We start from the raw sequence: 21183 nt of genomic DNA on the forward strand, positions 1-21183 counted from the left end.
TTGTTTTCATAAAGGTTGATCTGACTTGGTAGTTAAATTTAGTGTCTTGGAAAAGAAAAGAAGAATGCAGATATGGTTTCCCAACTGCTAATCAGTTTTAAATTCAATTAAAAAAAAAAAAAAAGCTAACTTTTGACCCTTTTAATAACTGCAAGAGATGAAAGCACTTAATAAATGTATTGTTAAGGATACGCTTTCCTAACATCTGAAAAGGAATGGCAATGGTATGTAGCAGCTATTTCATAATAAAAAGGACAGATTAACATCCCGTACAAGATCTGTGTGTTAGATGCTTCAGAAAACAGTACTTTTATTATTTCAATTTAACTATTTGGAACATATTAAATAACAAATATGTGAAACAACATATTATTGAAGTTCCTTTGAATTGACTTGCACAAAATTTATTCTGTCTTTATTTATAATTATTCTTATATGTTATATTTTAATCTAATTCAGATTCTATCTAAAATACTAATATCAGTTTCCTACTTGTAATTCGTGAGTTTGTTTTGACAGAATGCTCACTTGTATGCTCAGCAAAACATTAAAAGAACAAAACAAAACCTGGGCATTCTCATGCTGTGCAGCTGGCAGGCAATGGAATTGGCCTGTAAACAAGTTGCATTAGTCTCTGAGAAGTGATGCGCAACAATAGCAATTAATAGCTGTACTTAGTATAGTAAAAGATTTCATTATAGTTTGATCACCTAAAAGCAGACTTTGGAATTTGTAAATTCAAATGCAGAGGACATAATTTTTTGGTGGGCATCTTGCTGCCATTCATTGGTGTGAACCACAGTCTTCACATGACAGATTATTTCTGTTACATATTCTGGGAAATACAAGCATTTATAAACTTGCAGAGGGAAGAAAGTATTTTGAGCCTGGGGGCAGGTTGGACCTGTCTTCTAAATTGTTTCTCTTCTCCAGTGCTGGGGAAGGACATTGTCAGTTGAAAAATGTCTGTGCCTTCTTCTGTTTCTGCCCGCTTTATTAAGTTACATTTTCAAAGGCAAGGTTCACATCCTTCCTGCGAAGTTCTGCAGAGATCACTATTGAATTGGAGGAGTATCTTCTGTAGATGAGTTAATTTGGAATGAACACAGAACAATCAACAAATTGATCATCCATTTATAGCCTCATTTAAATATTTTCATGTAATTTTTCCATAAGGTTTTTTCTACAGTATTTTTTTAAAGATGGAAAAAAAACCCAACCCTAGGGAATGTATTTGAAAAAAACAGTATTAAGTATATTTACAAGGTTCATTGTGCGTTACTGTTAGTGATGTAGATGCACAGCTTGACAACAGAGGGAAGAATTGCACAGCAGCAAGAATCAGTTGTTTCACATGGCTTTTTACATGGAGACAGCTGGTTAATTTTGTTTTGCTTTGAGCATTTTTATTTACCTTGTAATCATAACTAAAAACAGTCTCCTTATTTCCCTCCAATATTCCAGTCCTGGAAGTAGGTGAAGTTCAATGCATTCATTTTAATTAGAATATGTATTTTTGTTACTTGATAAAAATTTGTTATCCTTATTAGCAGCTTAAAATATTGTTTGAATTTTCCCCTAAGCTTGTTCACAAACAAAACGAATATTCAAAGAAATGTTTTTTCATCTCAAACACTTGATTTAATGTCAGAGAGAGGAAAGGTTTATTTTAATTAAGGCTATGATATCTCCTGCAGCTTCCAAGCAGCTGATTTCAAGTCTTTAAAGAGTTAACAGATGTGCACTGTAAAATAAATGAAAAAGTAGCCCTTTCGTTAAACACAATAATTAAATACTCAAGCTTTTGTGTTACCAAGAACGTATTATTGTCTTATATATTTAATCTTAGTGTGTAATAATACCAGTAGAACTTGTGATATACAGGTGTGCCTTACAGTGATCACTGCTGTTTTCTCTTTATATTTCTTCTTTTTTTTTTTCTTTTTTTTTTTTTTTTTTACCTTGTCCACTTTTAGAGTTAGGGAATAGGAACTGACTTCACTTAGACTCTGCGCTGAGTCAGTGGCAGTTACAGCAATAAATTGTGAATTTCTTCCAACTTTTTGAAGCTATGCTACATTAGGTCAGGTTTTGTTAGGTTGTTGCCTCACAAATACATGATATAAACCCTGACTTTGATTTTTATTACTTATTATTAATTAGGGAAGCGACTTGCTCCTTTATTTACTGACTTCATCAGCACAAGCTACTTGGTAACTTACCATTCACTTAATATTCCTCATCTCAGTGATAAGCTCATGTTCAGCACACAGATGTAGTAGGTTTCCTCCATATGGTGCTTTGTCTAATGAATCAATTAGCTATTTTGGAAATAATCCTTGTGAAGGTTTTTTTCCCTACTTGACGAAAAGTCATCCTACAAATAGTGGAACAGTCTTTCACTGATGTTTGTGTTTGAGCATAGTTTTATGCAGAAACTTTGCTATAGTTTCTCTAGATTCTCATTTAAATTGTCTTTGTGCTTAGAAAAATCAGGAGGTTTTTTTTTGATTTAAAGTTTGTATTTGGAGGTTTTGGGGAGCTATTTGCATCAAAGATACTAAGGCATATACCTCTATTCTAGTGACTGCCTTTGCCCCTCCTATGGCCTGCAGTCGTTCAGAAGTTGTTAGGTATCATAATTGTAGTTTACTGTTGTCTTCTTAGTTATTTATACTTCCTATGCTGTTTAGTTCTCCCTATAAAATTGCTATACTTACCAATTTTTCTATTGAAAGTAGGTGAAATATGTTTTGTACAATCTGCCAACTGTGTTAAGTTGCGTTATATAACTCTCATAAAGAATGTGTTTTTAAAAAGGCATGCAGTTAAAACTTTGTACTGGATAATCTTATTCACCATATTACTTTAAAATAGTGGTATCAAAATGAGGATTCTTGACTTTCACATTTCTTTTTTCAAGTAAGTAAGAGCATATTCCAGTACCCATAAAAACACAGTAAAATAATTTTCCTGGAAATGTTTAAGGGGATGTGTCAGACTGTGTGAAATATGCTTCTTAACTTTAAATATTACAGTAAACTGGGAGAACCCCTAATATGGAATCTCCTTATAGGTGTAATTAGAACTGATTATTAGGTAATGAAAATCTGACCTTTTAAAAACTATTTTTTTAGCCTTTTAAAAGTAGGAATATGTTGTCAGTTTTAACACTGCTGAATTTTCTACTAAACTCTCCCCCCTCTTTCCCCCTCGACGCCCCAGTCCACCCAGTGCCCACTCGTACCACCAGCTGTGGAAAGCTCATGATCCTGCTTATGTGGCAGGGGTTGGCTGTGTCACCCTTATAGCAGCTCTGAATAGAACTGGTGTCACACAACACATTTTACAACACTTAGTATTAAATATTAAATTCTCTAATTAGCCAGTCGCACAAAAATTGCACATATGAATATGAGAACAACAGTAATTCAGAGTAGGTGCCAGGTACTGTCATGTTGGGGCCTCTTAAACAGATTAAATGATTTCTTGTTGTTATGTTTAGAATAGATTAGAAATAATTGCAGGCCTGCATTTGAACTGTTTCCCTTACCAGAGAAATATTTTGGACAACATTTAATTGCAACTTAAAAATGAGGTCAAATAATGTAACTCTCAAAGCTTGTAACATCTTTAATATTACACATCTAAATCATTATTAGCACCAAACCTTTACGTGCTCACATGTGAAGGTGAGATCAGTATCATGGTTGTACCAGAGGAGGCGGTTTATTTAGCACTTCTGTGTCCCTCTCACCTGAGCTTGCAGAGTGAGCAGCCAAGAAATGGTAACAAGATTATGATCATGTGATGGAGAAGAGACACTGATAGGAGAAAAGGGAGAGACAGGGGGGAAGGCACATCCTGCAGGAGCTGTCAGTTACGGCTGCCTTTACGTATTAAAAAAAAAGGCAGCAGAGATTTTAGCTGTGCGTTGATTTTTGGAGAAGCAAGATTGGTTTAAGTCACAACTTGCTTAATGTAGTGTGTTTGGTATTCGTGTGCCACCATGCTGCTGCTTTACACCTTTTTAATTTCTTTCTTAGAGTCAATCTACCGCCGTGGAGCCAGAAGATGGAGGAAGCTGTACCGAGTGAATGGGCATTTGTTTCAAGCCAAACGTTTTAACAGAGTGAGTACTGTTGCATAAAATGTTGGGTTTTGGTAATGTTCTGTGGTAATTGTTTTTCTCAGCCTGTGCTTTTTCTGTATTTGAGTATTGAAAAGAAAAGCAAGATGCTTATTGATGTGACTTCTCAGTCTATGCAGTGTTATTCAGGTCATAACAATCAGAAAAACTTGAAAGTCTTTGAATCTGGGATGGAGTTAATATGTTATTGGTGGGAATTATTTTTAATGTCTCTAAAAAGCTGGGTTTGTGCCTATTTAAACTGATGCTTGCTTTAGAGCAGCTTTTGTCCTCCCAACTGTGATTTTGATTGCTTGTTAGCATGATCTTTTACTTTTGGTACTTTTTGTCATTCTTACAGCTCTTAAAGAGCTCTTGATTTTTTTTTTTGCTTTAAATGTGTTGAATCTGAGGTATTACATCGTCTGTTTAAGAAACAAATCTAGTTTATTGAGCTAAAATACAACTATTTTAAGAATCTGATTTAATCCATACAAGGAAGTGAATGTAGCTTTAAGACTGAGACACCTCCTTCACTTATCCCATTATGCCTAAGTTTTGCAGCATATGTACAAACGTAGTGCATAAACACTTCAGGGAATTCTATACAGACCTGAGTGCAGTGAGGGAAGTGAACTGTTTGATTCAGTGGTAACTGTTTTTTAAAATTAAATTAGCTTTTTTCCTCTTGCTCCCCACCCCAAAACTGTATTGAAAGAAGGAAAAGCCCCTTCAAACTCAGTATATTATCCCTAGATATATGAAAAATGTCACGTATCTGAGTTACAACATGCATTTGTGTAACAGGGTGTGCCAACTCAAGTTTTTTAATTTATAGTGTAAAACACATACTTTTTGTGCTTATTTGCTCTATAGTCCAAATATGTTCATTTGAAACATTGTCCTAAACAATACTACTTTGTAACTGTCTTTATACAAATGGAATCATACAAAGTCAGAACACAAACCACATCTAACTGCAGTTAGTAATAAAGTGCACATGAACTGCAAAATCTGCTATAAGAATGTATAAATTTATAGTAAGTCATGGTCATGTATGTATTACTGAATTAGATACCAAGTTTTAATGTTGACTGAATTTTTAAAACTGAAGTATGACCTTAGGAATTAATTCCTTTTTCAAAATAACCTTTTAGAACTCTCAGATAAATCAGGAAAATGAACACATGCCAGAATCTAAACTTTAATCTTGCTTAACATAAAGGTTAACACATATGAAACATTTTGTATGTGTGTTGGAGAGCTAGGAGAGGAATACCGGCATTAATGGAAGGAATTCGGGAGCCGCCCCTACATCCTCCCCCCCACACCTTGTTTCCCTGCATCTGTCTGAAGTAAATGAAACTATTTTCTTGTATGTCATTATGTCATTTCCAGGGCCTAAGACATTTTATTTAGTCTTAATACTACTGCTGCCAAACCTAGACAGGGATACTGGAGGAAGTCTGATGGACCAGGAATTGTGAAAGAATTGGCTATAAATGTCCAAGGTTGCTTCTCTTATGAGGCAGTATGGTTGTGTTTGTTTGGTTTTTTTCCCTGAGCAATGCAGTTTGGGTTTCTCCTGATCAAGGGCAACTGGCTGTGCAGATGAGTGGGATGTCATTAAGTTTTGCTTTCTGCAGCTATCAAAATATGAGAAGGGCAATACAGAAGGTTGTTGTTTTGTTTTGTTTTTTTTTTCTATATTATCAATTCTTTGATCATTATTTCTTTTCTCCTTAGTGTATTTTTTTTCTAATACTACTTGTAAGGATTTATAGTAGCTTAATGCTTTTGGGCAAGACACTGTGTGATTCATTAGTCTGAGGATGTGAATAACCACACTCTAACTGGCAGTTTGCTGGGAGGAACAGACCTGCTCTGTTCTGTTCTGCGGCTTTGGGATAGTTGCAGAGCTGTCCTTGAGCCTAGGGACGAGAGCAGGGCTTCATGTGCAGTTTGCAGAGAGATGGACAACGCTTTAGACTGTTACAGGACTCGCTGCAGAAAATATGTAGATAGGAAATAATGACTAAGTCCTGTGCTGGCAACCTGTACACTGTGCAGAGGAATCACCTAATGCTGGGTGACTTCCTGGCATGTTAAGAAGCTCATATTACAATTTGGCACTTTGGGTAGAGTGGATAAAATGACCACAGCACACACAACCTGGAAAAAATATTTCAAGACCTGCCTTGTTAAAGTCAACAGTAGAATGTCTGGCTTCTTGATTTGCCCTCTTTTGGTTTAATTTAGTCAGATGCTATGTCACTGCATGTAGGGAAACAAAGACCATATATTTTTGCCATTAAATGGTGCAATATACAGAGGTTTTACATCAGACTTGATAGCTGAGTTTTAATTATGCAAAGTTTCTACCTCTGTTAAAGTATATATGTGCAGATATAGAACATGCTTCATACTTTAACTTGTACTGTGTAACATTTTGTGTTCTCCAAAGCAGTCAGTCCAGGTGGGTTTTACACATAATGGTGTCGTACAAATTTCTGCCAGCTTTGTTTGGGTGACCTCTGTCAGGACCTGAAATTCAAAATATTCTGTAGGCATAATTTGCTAATATTAAGCTGTAATGTGCTCCATAGGCTTGGGATATTTTCTTAACATTCATTACAAGAGGACTGCATTTAATTGAATTCGAAGCATGAAGTATAACCTTCAGTTATTAGGAAACCCTTGGATATTCTAAGAGAAATATTATTGTACATCTATTAGGAAGTGACTCATTTTGTAGATGAGTTCTTGCTGCTTAATAACTACTTATTTACAGAAAGGAATTGATAACTGAATTGATAATATGCATTCTGGCTTTTAGAGAGCATACTGTGGCCAGTGCAGTGAAAGGATATGGGGTCTGGGAAGGCAAGGCTACAAGTGTATCAACTGCAAGTTGTTGGTCCATAAGCGTTGCCATATACTTGTTCCACTGACCTGCAAAAGGCATATGGTAAGTTTGTGTTTTGTATGAAGCTAAGATGTTTCATTGTGTACTGAGTGGCTGTTTGTAGATATGCCTCTTGAGTAATTAAATGCTATGTGTAGTGGTGGAGCTGTAACACTTGGTAGTGGTTGCCTTTCACTTTTTGAACTGAGAAGGTCTCCGGAGGACAAGCCTTTGGATTGTGAGCAGTAGAAACAAAGTGAGGAAAGAAATGAATTGTGATATGAATTGTGTGCAAGGTTGAGTTTCCTTCTTCCAGTAGACACACCGTATTTTACAGAGAGATAAAGAGTTGTCACTGACAATTGTAGAATCACAGACTGATTAAAGTTGGAAGGGACCTTAAAGCTGATCTGGTCCCAACACCCAGCTATGGGCAGGGACACCTTCCACTAGAGCAGGTTGCTCCAAGCCCCCTCCAACCTGGCCTTGAACACTGCCAGGGATGGGGCAGCCACAGCTTCTCTGGACAAATCCTAGATTTCTTCCTTTTAGCCTATGGGAATATTTTAAGAACTAAGGCATTTGTGTGGTTTTTGCACTACTGCATGCAAAAAGGCTTTAATGTTCTTCCACCTCAGCTTCTCCAGTGTTCTTTCATCCTCTGTTTCCCTCATACATTCCAGTGGCAATATTTGATTTTGCCAGGTTATAACATTAATCTGTATCCCTGAATTTTAGCCCTTCTACTCATTGCTGACAACCAGTATCTCACAGCATCATGTTCTTTCTAATTCAGAACTTAAACCAGTATTTGTCTTTATTGCACTGCTAGGTTCTTTGACGATTTATTTGTGCATGCTGCTATACCTACTGGAATAGTCTTACATGTCTCTCAATGAGTTGTGATTGATACCAGTGTCTAAATGTACTATAAAACTGTTTGGTATTATGATCTTTACCAATTTATGTTATACTCTTGCATAGTGAGGAACAATTCCTGGTTTTAAACAGGAAAGGAATATGCCAGTGCTCTAAATGGAGTGTGTAACATCATGTTGAAGTGTTTACTTTGTTGCTGTTCCATGTGAAGCAGACTCAGAAGTCTTAAATAGAATAAAGTTTTGAACTTTGCAACAAAATGTACTAATCTTGCTTTTAGAAGACACCTTAACATCTGTTGTAGTTGTAGAGAATGGTCAACGTAGCATTTAAGCATTTTGTAGGCTGGTTTTATAACACATCACAAAGTGTTAGTCAGAAATACTTTTACAAAACACAATTCTCATTGTGGAGGATACAAATGTTAGGTTCTCGTTGCATTGTAGTTCAGTGCAAGACATACTCATTTAAAGTTACTGCATAAACCCATGTTTTTTTCCTATGTAACTTGTGTGTTCTGCAAGGATTCGGTCATGCCTTCCCAGGAACCTCAGTTAGATGATAAAAATGATGATGTTGGCCTCCCTTCAGAAGAAACTGATGGAAGTGAGTACTGTCTTAAGTCAAAATTCCTGTGTTTCTCCATTTGGAGGCCCAGTTTCCACTCTACCTGTTTAGGTTTATTTTTTAGTAAAGTTTACCTTCGATTGGCTCTCATTTAGTCCCGTGGACTCATTAGGGACTCAGATACAGTAAACATACTTCTGAAATGTGTCATCTGGTTTGGTTTCATCCTAAATTCATAAGCTCTGAAACCAAACCACAATGGAAAGTTAAGCATGGAGCAATTTGGGACAATAGATGTACTTTTTTAAAAAAACCCCTGTACCTTCTGATCCAAACTGAGATGCTAATAAATGCACTCTCAGCCTGTAAGTATTTTGTAATTTTGTGTGGTTTATAGTATTCTTTCTAGATTAGCGTTTTTGATGGTTTAACCTGTCTTGTTTTCAGGGACCATTTACCACACCCATTCTTGGAAATGACTCTGTCCTTTGTCAGATGCTGCTATGAGCTCAAAAGTCCATTGATGAATTTCTTGCTGTCTCAGAGTAGTTTCTGCTGCACCCTGCTGTCAGAATTACAAGAAAAGTAGGAAAGCTTGGTCAACTGTCCTATAGTATTTAAAGCAAACTGCTGACCCTAAGCTACTGAATCTTTCCATTTATCAATTTTTAAAATGATTTCTAATGAAGACCTTAACAACACTATTTGATTTCTTTTTCAGTTCCCTACATTCCTTCAAACCGGAAACATGACAACATTAAAGATGACTCTGAGGTATGTTTTTAAAATATCTCTGTAGGTCACATTTACACACTCTGAATCATAGACTTTTTATAAATATGCCGAATTATTTGTCCTATTTTTTTCTGCTACCTTAAAAAAAAAAAAAAAGTCTGGTGTTTCTTTTTGAAAATGGATTTGTTTTTTAAAGCATTTTTGTTGGATGTTTTCAGGTTTCTTTTGTATCCAGCTCTTGTTATCCCAGTTTTTTTATTTATTCTTTTTTTATCCCTTCCATTCATGTTGGAACAACAGTGATTTAGCAGAGGGTTTGACTTTATTGGTCCTAGCAAGAAATGGAGGCTTTGACATTATCTTCTCTGCTATCTCTAATGGATGTACCCCCTTCCATCACCCTCAGGCTATCCTTGCAGTCTATGATTATGAAAGTTGGTTCAGTCTGATAATACATTAACTATCCAGCTGTCTGAGAGGTTTCACATAAATAATACCTAATAATTTATAGACAGCTCCTGTGGAAATACAAATACAATAACATACACTTAAACTCTGGTTTTCAGCTCTTTTGTAGATGATCTGATACAATCTTTGCATACCAAGAATGTTATTCCCTTAAAGCTGTTTGAACAATCCCAATACTCTTTAATTCTAAAGGGCTCCAAGACACTTCTTTAAAAGAAGTGCTTCTGGCATATTTAAAGTAAATAGGATGCACTCTGTAGAACACTAACAGTTAGTTTGATACCCCACTTTTAGCTAGCTTGCACTTTTTTTTCCTTTATCTCCACTACAATACTTGTCACTACCATTTTTTCACACTTGAGTACTTCCTGCTCATGGGTAAGTGATTTTCAGTCACATCTTCAGATTTTTGTCTTGGATTCAGAGATGGAAAGGTATAAGTTTAAAACACGTCAGAATTGTAATCTGGAGTTGCTGACTTCTGCCATGGTTAGCGTTCAGGTAAATACTGTTTGTATTTAGATTTCAATAGGTGCTGTTTGCTCAAGCTCAAGTGTCCTGAATTATGCTGCTCTGATTTTCTCACCTTACTTTCAAGCTTTAATAAAATAATTTAAGGTATCCTACAGACAGGAAGTGGCATTCTGGGAGCTGCTTTGATGAGAATCTTTAAGCTCAGAGCAATCTCTTCTAAGAGCAGTCAATCCTAGATCAAGATTCTTTATATAAGTACTTTCCATAGTTCAGCAGAATGTTGAACTCTCTACAAGTACAGTAGTATGAGGTCAGATAAAAATAGGCCGCAGAAGTATGTCAAAGCATTGTCTATATTGGTAAAACATGAAATGTCAAGGTACCTGCTGCATTTGCCTAGTTCAACTGCTTGTTCTTCAGTCTCACATGTTCACATTTAACTTCAGCAAAAAGTCAAGATAAATTTTATCTTTTTAAATGATGAATTTTAAATTAAAATTCTTCATAGTGGTGTATTTGCTGCAAATTCTCACATTTGAGAAACAGGCATCTGCTTCTGTATGTTCCCAGGCACCTGTTAGAAACTGTACTTAATACAAGCAGTTGTTGCCTAAACTGAAACCAAGACAGGTATATTCATTAGCGAATGATTGTTTCTTTATCCTCCTCCTTTTTAGAGAGCCTTTATTATTTGTACTGCAATATCTGTCAGAATATGAAATATTTTCTTCACTTAGTACAAAGGATAATTCTGTGTGGTTCAAGAGTTTGAGTAAAACTTCATTTCTCAGAACATTGCCTTTTGTTTTCCAGTAGCGAAGTTTAAATAATTAATAGAACAAACTACTGCCTTGAAAACCATAGTGACTTTTAGCAAGAGCAAAGCAATACTAAGTGAACATTTCCAAACAAATGTGCTCTTATCAGCCATTTAGATCTGTGTGCCACTGACAATGGGAAGCAAACTCAGCACATTCTGTCCAGTGGTCAAAGACCTCTTTGCTTTAATAGTCACTTGTTTTGAAAATGTCTTCTGTTTCTAGTATCTGTTTCTTTTTATACAGGAAATCAAACCAGTCATTGATGGAATGGATGGAATTAAGATTTCTCAGGGACTTGGACTACAGGACTTTGATTTAATCAGAGTTATTGGACGCGGAAGTTATGCCAAAGTTCTTTTAGTTCGGTTAAAAAAGAATGATCAAATTTATGCTATGAAAGTAGTGAAAAAAGAATTGGTCCATGATGATGAGGTAAAAGTCTGTGCTAATTGCATTCTGTTACTGTTAAAACTTACTGTGCTTTAACATGAAACTTTCAACTAAGAAAGCAGCCATTTCTGTAATAGAGGTTTTACTAACTTCTGAACTCATTTGTCATCAAGTGGCTGCATGAAGCACCGAGATTAAATCTGAGAGAAATATCCCTTATGTTAATAACAATTACCAGTTATTAATAGTCTTAGAATGCACATGAAAAATATTCCAACCTGGATATGCTGCAAGTGGTGAGATAAATAGGGTGGAATTTAGGCACTTAACTTTGAAGGCAAATGAATGTAGCTGCAGATTACTGTCTGTGTTTCAAAATAGGAGCTGAAACCTTTCTGAGTCATGATTTTACTCAAAACTGGATTGTGGCTCATGTTTGGATCCAAGTTTACCTTTCCCAAGGTCTTCAGCAGTGTCTGAACACAAAACCTAACAGGTTAATTTGATGGTGACATTTCTTTATTTCTTTTGAGACTCTAGTTTCACTAACTATCCTTGACAAGAAGGCCTGGACTCTCAGTGCCAGTCTTTGTCTTCAGATTGGTTGGAAAGCTGGAAGTATTTGTTGGAAAGGGAGAATTTTTAGCACAATTACATTTCTAGTTTATTAGCAGAGTACTGAGTGTTTGCAGGGTGGAACATGATCAGTGTATTGCATCAAGAGTGACTACTCTAGTACTAGTAGACTAGTATCTACTGCTAAAAGCAAATGTCCATAAAGTTTAAATTTTGGATGAAAATTAAAATTTGCATGAAAAATTACCAAATGCTTCATTATTGGGGATCTGAATCTTGCAGTACTGTGCTCATATCTTTCAAATTTTTATAGGGTTTTATTATATGGTATTGCTCTGGGTGCTCAGGACTTCTCCCCATTGAAGTACTAAAGGTAGTCTATGATGCTTTTAAGAATGATTTTGGCTGGACAAACTAAGCAGGTTTTGGTAGTTTCATTGAATTAATTTTGAGTTTCAGATGAGAAAGTGAATTTCAGTTTATTTTGAGCATTGTAAAACCTTGAGATTCACATTGCTTATGTTACTGGCATGAGTTGCCTCAGCAGCTTTAGGATCATTTATCCAAGATAGTTGAATTTATTTCTATGAAGCACTGTGAGCAGTGTGTCAAATATTGCAGATGTTATGATATTTTAAAATGGCTTAAATTTTGTGCAGACCTTTCTAAATGATTAAGAAACTTCTGAATATATAATGGAATTAAAATGTTTTATAACTTCCTCCAGATTTTAGGGGGGGTTGTCTTTCTGAAGAACATATGTAACAATGATGATGTATGTGCAAGGGAGCACGGATGTTCACAATTTTCTGGGAATACCCCCAGTGATTATCCAGCAGGAGTTCTGATTGTTCAATTACTCTATTTCAGGATATTGATTGGGTACAGACAGAGAAACATGTGTTTGAACAGGCATCCAGTAACCCATTCCTAGTTGGTTTACATTCATGCTTTCAAACAACAAGTCGGTAAGAAAGATCTGAAATTATTTTGTTTTGAAAATCTTGCTCATTGTACTAACTGCTTCTCATAAAGCAAACGTAACCAGCGCCGTCCCACTGTCAGGAGTGTTCAGAAGGAAGCATTAGTATTGCTACAGCAAAGCCAGTTCCAGCGGGGAAGCTTAGCCAGTGTGGTGTGGAGGAAAAGGCTGGTATCACAGGTCCAGACCTAAAGGGAGAACATGAATGAGGAGGAGGAAGAACTGTGTGCTGTCTTTCTGAGCACAGGCTGTGTGGCTTTGGGAAGAGGAAGATTGATAGTAAGGTTAAACGCAGCGTTGTAGGGGAGAGTTTATAATGCCTGATGGTATTGAACAGGGCCATTCTCAGAGGACCAGGCTGTAGTTCTCTGTTCTTCAAATTAGCATAAGAGTTGGGCTGCTCAGCAGTAATAATTTTTAATAACTTAAAAACTACATGTGTATGCAGTATTCTTTTACCTACAAAGCTTAGCACCTATTGATGAAGTATGTGATTTTATTTGAAAAAGTGCTTAATAAACTCTTAGCTACTTTGAAATACTAATTTTTTTGTCCTTGTGTGCCCAATCCAAAATGGGTTACTTGCTTCTTATTTTGCAATTGGAATATGAAGAAAATCAAGAAGAACTTTCATGCCCATGCTTATGTATGTCACTGTGGAATTTGGATGTTTGGGGGTTGTGGTTTGTTGGGGTGATTTTTGTTTCCACAGGCACCTACTTGCTGTTATACTTGCATAAGTGAAAGGCCTTTTAAGCTAAACCAATATTTTCACCAAGTACTAAATAGTACTGAACATCTAATGTAGAAGTTCAGGTGGTCAGGCAGGGTGAGGTATTGAAGATGAGGTTACTTAGAAATATTGGAAACAATGAAAAGGCTGAGGTCAGCAATAGAAAGATCCTTTGCATGACACTTTGGTGCTTACACTGGCATACTTGGGGAGCAGAAATATTGAAAAGTAGCTGAATGTAATCAAAACTTTGTGTATTCCTGCTGTATCTTCTGGAGTCCTTTTTCCAGCCTGGCTTCTACTTGCAGTGAAACTGTAGTGTTTTGCTTGACTTCAGCGTTTTGCCATGGATAGAGCTGCAACGTCATGAATTCAAAATTTGGTTATAGCTGTAATGTTAAAAAAAAAAAAATCACAATCATAACCTCATTACAGGAACAGAGAAACATAAAACTGATTTCAAGTGAATAAGCTCATCAACATTAGCTTGTGTTAACTGGCCCAAAGAAAACAAGTCGTAATATGAGAATAGTTTATGTATAAGGGTGCTAATAGGAGGGGAAAGAAGTTACAGAAGAACATGTTCTTGCTCCTAAATATAACTTTAATAGATTTTTAAGGTAAGAAAAATGTGTAGTTATAGATGCTGATTGATGCTAAATGTGGCTGTTTGCATTGTTCCAGATACTAGCAATGCTTGTTTTATTATTGTCATAAAATACGTACCTTAGGCTTGCACAGACTTGCCAGATAAGTATCTTCCAAGGATGGCAACAATCCAAAACCTCCATCCTACAAAATCACTGATTTTTAAGTAAATCCTTTTAAAACTAGCAAGGACTATCGGTGTTCACACACATGCTAAAACATGACTTGACACAAGGAACTTTAAATTGCAGGCTCTGGATGGTGATAAAACATTGAAAGCTTCCAAATTGGGTAGGAAATTTGGAAGCAAAAAATACCAGGAATGGTGTAATAAAATGTTCATGGCATTATCTATTTTATTTGCGATTTATTTTTAGTTTTTACAAGTTTTTATATAAGTCTTTATATTCTTGTGGGGAGGCCACTGAAAGATGTGCAAGCTGGGTTGTTTTTCCAATAATTTTTCCTGTTTTACCTTTGAAGTTTTTAACACTTTAAGTGTTTCAAATGAAGACTCTTTTTCAAAAGGAAGAAGTAGTCTTTATTATTACCGGTTAGAATGGGCTGAGAGAAGACTGGAGAATGTCTTTTCCAAATGGAATGTTTTCCAGTGTGTGGATATGTGGAAAGGAGTTTCCAGCTCATGGAAAATGAGATGTATAAAGAAACAATACCTCCTGGGAGAGCTGCAGCTTTCATAAGGAGCCCTTACTCAGCATGTTTCTATCCTGTTGGTCTCTCTGACCTTAGCAGCGTTGCCTGGATCGTATTTTCCCAAGGATGAAATCTTTCCTGCAAACTGTAATAGAAGTCTCTTTATACAGTTCATTCCACCTGTATTTGTTTCTTTCCCCTCCTGACTTTTCCCTTGTTTGTTTTGGGAAGGTTGTTTCACAAGCTGTTCTGCAGCGGAGCTAATAAGCCCAGATCTGTGCCCAGATCTTTCCTTTAGCGACTATGCCATGTAGGGAGTGATGGAAAAGGGTCCATCATACTGTCTTTTAATTCATCGTTTTCTACATATAAAGGTCATGGCAAAGTCAAGGGAGGGTGGGATTTCATTGTCTGCCCTGCTGGCTCACCTTATTCAGTTTTCATCCCTGATAAATAACGGGTGTGTATGAGCTGAGTCTGTCAGTCCTCAAATTGTTTAGTCTCAGTCTATCCTTCAAATGCAAGAGAACATTGTGGGTTTTCCTTTTAGGAATGACAGTATGTTTCTTAACACTGTATTGGGAAGACCTCAGTGATGACCGTATGATTTCATAGAAATAATCTCGTATGTGTTTTTTAATAATATGCTAGATTTTGTTACTTAAATTGGAAAGAATATTATTGTCATCTACTATTCAGCTAAAACTTGCATTTTTTTGAAAGTAAATTTAGGTTACACTGCTCTAACTGAATTTGTCAGCTTGCTTTCGGTACATCTGTTTGAGCCTTTCAAGAACTGAACCAGCACAAACAGCAAACTTTCTAGTCATGTGTTAATATTACAAATCCTACAAAACATACTGATCTGTAGTATTGCCAGATGCTTATTAATTGAGCAAATATTGTTATTTATTAAAGATGGTGACCTTTTAGTAGGAAAACTGTATCAAATGTGGGTGATAATTTTCAGGTTTTGCCTATGCAGAAACCTTGTAGCTTACGCACACAGAAGTCAACATTTCATTTACAGAGCTCTCCAGATGTGATGCTGCACCTTCGCTACTAAAAATGAACAGTATCTAGTCAAGCAGAGTAACAGTTTAATAATTGTTACATCAGGGTGAATCTGTCAGGTTTACTCAGAAAGGTTTGAATTACAATTGATGCGTCTTTTAAAGGATTTTTAAATACTAAACCCTTTATTTTAAATGATCGGCATTGTTGTTGTTACTAATGTCATTTTTCAAATGAATGATAATTCTACCTTTTCGGGATAAACCTTCATTTTTTGCTATGCACCATCTTCTAGCACACTTCCGTGATTGTGCTGTAATTTTTAAAGAAGTCTGTATCTCATTATATGCGTTGGGTCTTTCTTTACTTCTGTTGCTGAGTGAGTACCTCATTTGGCAAATGTTTTTGTCTTATGCGCTGTTTGAATAAGTTTCTGCAGGTTTTATACCAGACAATAGCCTGTTGTATGTAGCTGCCTCTCCTTTACATGCAGTCTGTCTTTTAAATAAAGGATGTGATCCTGTATGGATCAAATAAGTACTCTCTTTTTTTTTCTCTTAGTTTCTGTAACTGTAAGAAGTCTAGAAGTCGATTCAAGAGTGGAAGTGAAAATGGTTTAATTTGGAAGGATAAGAATAGTTTTTCTTCGGTTTCCTTGGAATCCATTAATCATATTATATACTTTCAGATTGTTTCTTGTCATAGAGTATGTAAACGGGGGAGATCTTATGTTTCATATGCAACGGCAAAGGAAGCTTCCTGAAGAACACGCAAGGTATTTCACTAACACAGTTGTAGTGATTTTCCTGTGTTGTAGTTGTTTAATGTTTTAGGAAATACTTCCTAAAGTTTATTCCATACAAGTATATGAATGACAAAGAAGGAACAAAAAGTTCATTCTCAAGTTTAGAATGTACTGCCCTGGGAAGAAATGTGAATTTTGCTTTTCTGAAGAATATGTATATTTTTCAAAGTAAGCAAGAATTTGTTGTAACAGTTCCTCCTATTTACTTTTGTTTATTGCTTCATATTTAGGTAATACTTGTTTAATCTGTTGATGGAAGATGTAACTATTCTATTTGCTTTGGTCTTACACTGAATTAATATAGTGTTGGCAGGACAAGAGGAAAAATCTGTTTTGCATGGCTTTGCACTACACAAAGTCCTATTCTAACTCTGAATAAGTGGAAAAGGCAGACCTCTTGCATAGTTGGAATTTTCAACAAAAAATGTAGGATAAAAATTAAATATTTTCTTAATTAGTAGAATTAAAGTAATTTCCCATCTTTAAAGGAATGGCTTTACCATACACAAGGTCAGTGTCTGTATGGATAAATGTAGCTTGGTTTTGGCGTGCTGCTGGTAGATAAAAGCTGACTGTAAGGTGATGTTTTAAGAAAAGATTACTTTTTTTTTAATTGTACCAGGTTTCGTACAATCTTAATGCTAATAGGAATTTTCTCCTTTTTAATTTCAGGTTTTATGCTGCTGAAATTTGTATTGCTCTAAACTTCCTCCATGAAAGAGGCATAATCTACAGAGATTTAAAACTAGATAATGTTCTTCTAGATGCAGAGGGTCATATCAAGTTAACAGATTATGGCATGTGCAAGGTGGGATTTTTCTTACCTTTTTTTTTGTCACTTTGTCATTCAGCAGCATCTCTCTGGTTATGCTTTTACGTCAAATACAGCATCCAGTGATTTGTAATTTTTTCTTTGTACGTTTCAAGTTATGTGGGTCATTTTGCAGGACAAAAGTAGTTTGGCCCTTTGGGCAAGTCAATTTATTTTTTTATTTGTTTGCTAAATGACTCAAGTTAGAAAAATTATGTTTAAGAAAACATGTTTTTAAAAGGGTCTTTTCCATCTCTTAACTGCTCCTGTGAGTCTGAATTTGTCATTCTCTGAGGTTAGACTGTGCAGATTAGTAACCAAAGGGGCTGTCTGGTACTTCAGCTCTCAGGGGCTGTAATCTTGGGCACTGAGAGGCAATTGAAAGAGCATCATTTTCAAAGCATCTGGCAAAGTGTAGCATGTTCTTATTGTGATGCTTTTCCCCAACATCTGTTAGAAAAGGATTTCCAAATTGTTTATCTGGATTTGGTTTTAATTGTGTCTGTAAATAGTAAGCAAAATGTTGTTAGAAGTGTGCTGTGACTCAGTTTTAATCAATTAATTTACTAAAGATAAGCTATGAAGTCACGAGCCAGCTTTGAGCACTATGAGCATTTGCTTTGCTCTAGCATTGCCTTTTTTTGAAAGGAAGGTCTTTAGAATTCCTGAATCACTTTGCTTTATAAGTCTAATTAAGGGAAATTCCCAGAAAAGGAGGTCAACTTTTAATTTCTGCATGATTTATGCACATAGGAAGGTTTGGGCCCTGGTGACACTACAAGCACTTTCTGTGGGACACCAAATTACATTGCACCAGAAATCCTCAGAGGAGAAGAATATGGTAAGCTGTGACTAAACAATTTGCAGTTATAAATCACAAAGCAAAGTTCTAGTTGAACCGGGCCATTGATCTTCACTTCTATGACAGAAAACACTTAATTTCATTGGGTCCTGGCTGAAAATCTGCTCTGCAAATGTTTCCAGGGTTCAGTGTGGACTGGTGGGCTCTCGGCGTGTTGATGTTTGAAATGATGGCAGGAAGGTCTCCGTTTGATATTATTACTGACAATCCAGACATGAACACTGAAGATTACCTCTTCCAAGGTATAGTCATTTGGATTTTTGTATTTCTTGGGGGTGAAATAGTGAAAATTCCAGTTCCTGCAGGGCAGTTTGCATTCCCTTTGCCATTGTTATTCTGTAGCTGTCTGTAAATCTACTGTAGATAAAGGCCTCAAATATTTCCAGTTCTTCATCCCAGAAATTTACTTTGTTGAACTCAGATAAAATGGTCTGGAATGAGAAAGCCTTTTTCAGACAAGAAAATACCTTTTTAAAGATGTCCACAGTCCAGAGCTACTACAGAATTGTCTGGAATGGTACTTTTGTTAGAAGCAAGCCTACAGGTCAAGAATGAATTTTAAAATTGAGTGCTACATGACAGGGTAGGAGGGTCTTTATTGACAGAAATATGTCGGTCTGTGGTTTTGCTCCAGATAACTTTTAGTTTTACTTCTGATGAAATTAATACCAACTTCTTTTAAGCAGTTCTACCCTGTAGGTATAGACACATGACTTTTTCTAAACAGAAATAGTAATACTTGCCATATTTATTACTACAGAAACTCTGTAACAGTTTGGAGAATTGAGAAGTCGCATGCTCCCTAATATGCAGAACCGTTCTTGAAAGTAGTTACTGCAATTATTTAGCACAATCTGCAATGTTCTTCATATGAACCTAATGTCAAATCAGTTACTGTTTAAAATTGCACCTTTCTATATAGTGAGGACAGTGGAAAAGTTTTATTCCCTGCTTACACTACTAACAGTAGAAAAAGCTAGTGCAGCTAATATTTCTTCTAGGAAATCTTGAACTGTCACTATAACAGTGCCTTGAATTACTGTAGCTCCTTTAGCTTGCATTATTTTAACTAATTACTCAGTCTTCCCATTTTCCAAATGATCACATACTTAAATAATAGTGTTTCTGTTGAGATCATGGTAATGTCACAAACCAAAAGCCAATATTGCTGTTTTTAAACCTGTAACAGTTATTCTCGAGAAGCCAATCCGGATTCCAAGGTTTCTTTCTGTCAAGGCTTCCCACGTGTTAAAAGGGTTTTTAAACAAGGTAAATAACATTCTCTTATTTTTAGCATCCAAGATCTGGAAGTCAGAGCTTCCTGTTGAAAGGAATATAGTTAAGAGGTTAATCTGCTTACTGTTAAGAAAACCCACAAAACCTTTGTGTCCTGTATGTTACAAGAAGCCACTTCTTAGCTGCTAATTTACTGAGTGAATTCCACAGCACAGACTTGATTTAAAAGCCTGAACCTAGTTGAAAAAAATAACTATAGGTTTGTTTCTAAGCTTTTTTCTGGAATACTTTATCACTTATCAAGCTGATTGAAAACCCAAGATTTTTAGGGGGGAAAAGGATATGAATTATACATTAATAAATAAATATTTTTATTTTTTTAAGAAGTTGTAAAATATAATTTTAAAATGAAATTTGAAACAAACTTCATTTAAAAAAAGAAAGGAAAAAGAACAAAAATTCCTTGACAGCTCTACTATCTTATCAGTAGTTTGCAGTCATGGGGAATGCTGGAGTCATGTATATGGGCTGTATGTGGGACAAACAGAGACCATAACTGGCTTTGAGTGTGTAATATGAGTTTGTGTTTCCACAGGATCCCAAAGAAAGGCTTGGTTGCCAGCCACAGACAGGATTTTCTGATATCAAGTCTCATACGTTTTTCCGCAGCATAGACTGGGATATGGTAAAAATTGTTCTGTTTATATCTGTCCAAAAGGAATAGATTCTTTAGTTCATTAATTGTATGCACATGTAAAAGCCCCCTTAAAAACAGGGATATTCAATTCTATAGGAGTAAGAACTATTTTTCTTTCTCCAGGAGATGGAGGAACAAGGTTTCTTCCATGACCAAATGGAAACAAGCCTTGTTTTACTACCAAAAATCAGTCTTCCTTCTGAACTCTAGGAATAGTTACAACTTGGGGGTATTGATTTTAAAATAAGTGATGAATTTTAAGCAGCATTGTAGGAACCATTTATTCCTTGGTTTCTATTTGTATATTCTGCAAAGTCATGCACTGGGTTCTGCAGCTGTAGAATTTCCCCAGTGTACACACAAGGTGCCTGCAGTTGTCGGAAGGACTCCATAGATTCCCAGAGTCATAGTTCAGTTCTGGGTGGGCGTTTCATATAGTCCTACTAGTAAATGTTTCACTGAACCTGGAAGTGTGGACTAGCAAAGCCAGCCTGTTGGAATGCTGTCACAGTAGGTCATTTCTCTTGGCGATTAGAAACCTTTTCTGCCTTGGCAGGGCAGGTAGTGCTTGGTTTACATGGCCAGCAGGATAGGTGAAGTGTTGTGAAACCAGTTTAGATACAACCATGGAAGATGAGGTGCTTCAGGTACATGAAGCATTTGTAATCTGCTTGTACTATAATTTTTAAATCAGTGGGATTATTCAGGTAGGAAACAGGGTTTAGTTACGTGGATAGGTGTGAGTAGGATCAGGTCCTTATTTAAGGGTATGGCTTGGGAGCAGTATGGTTATTCAA

General features: G+C 36.0%; 1 protein-coding gene across 1 annotated transcript in view; it reads left to right on the forward strand.

The window, feature by feature from the left end:
* Nucleotides 1-21183, forward strand: part of PRKCZ (protein kinase C zeta) — a gene marked incomplete at both ends in the record, with an annotated part of 39916 nt that overhangs the window by 16236 nt on the left and 2497 nt on the right. Inside the window, 12 exons of the mRNA XM_080631061.1 lie at nucleotides 4047-4132; nucleotides 6966-7097; nucleotides 8438-8519; nucleotides 9202-9254; nucleotides 11222-11410; nucleotides 12815-12912; nucleotides 16664-16750; nucleotides 17453-17588; nucleotides 18345-18432; nucleotides 18576-18695; nucleotides 19643-19722; nucleotides 20285-20374. Coding sequence (XP_080487187.1) covers nucleotides 4047-4132; nucleotides 6966-7097; nucleotides 8438-8519; nucleotides 9202-9254; nucleotides 11222-11410; nucleotides 12815-12912; nucleotides 16664-16750; nucleotides 17453-17588; nucleotides 18345-18432; nucleotides 18576-18695; nucleotides 19643-19722; nucleotides 20285-20374 — 1241 coding nt within the window. The remainder of the gene's footprint in view (nucleotides 1-4046; nucleotides 4133-6965; nucleotides 7098-8437; nucleotides 8520-9201; nucleotides 9255-11221; nucleotides 11411-12814; nucleotides 12913-16663; nucleotides 16751-17452; nucleotides 17589-18344; nucleotides 18433-18575; nucleotides 18696-19642; nucleotides 19723-20284; nucleotides 20375-21183) is intronic.

This window comes from Psittacula echo, assembly GCF_963264785.1.
Source record: "Psittacula echo genome assembly, chromosome: 17".
Lineage (NCBI taxonomy): Eukaryota > Metazoa > Chordata > Aves > Psittaciformes > Psittacidae > Psittacula > Psittacula echo.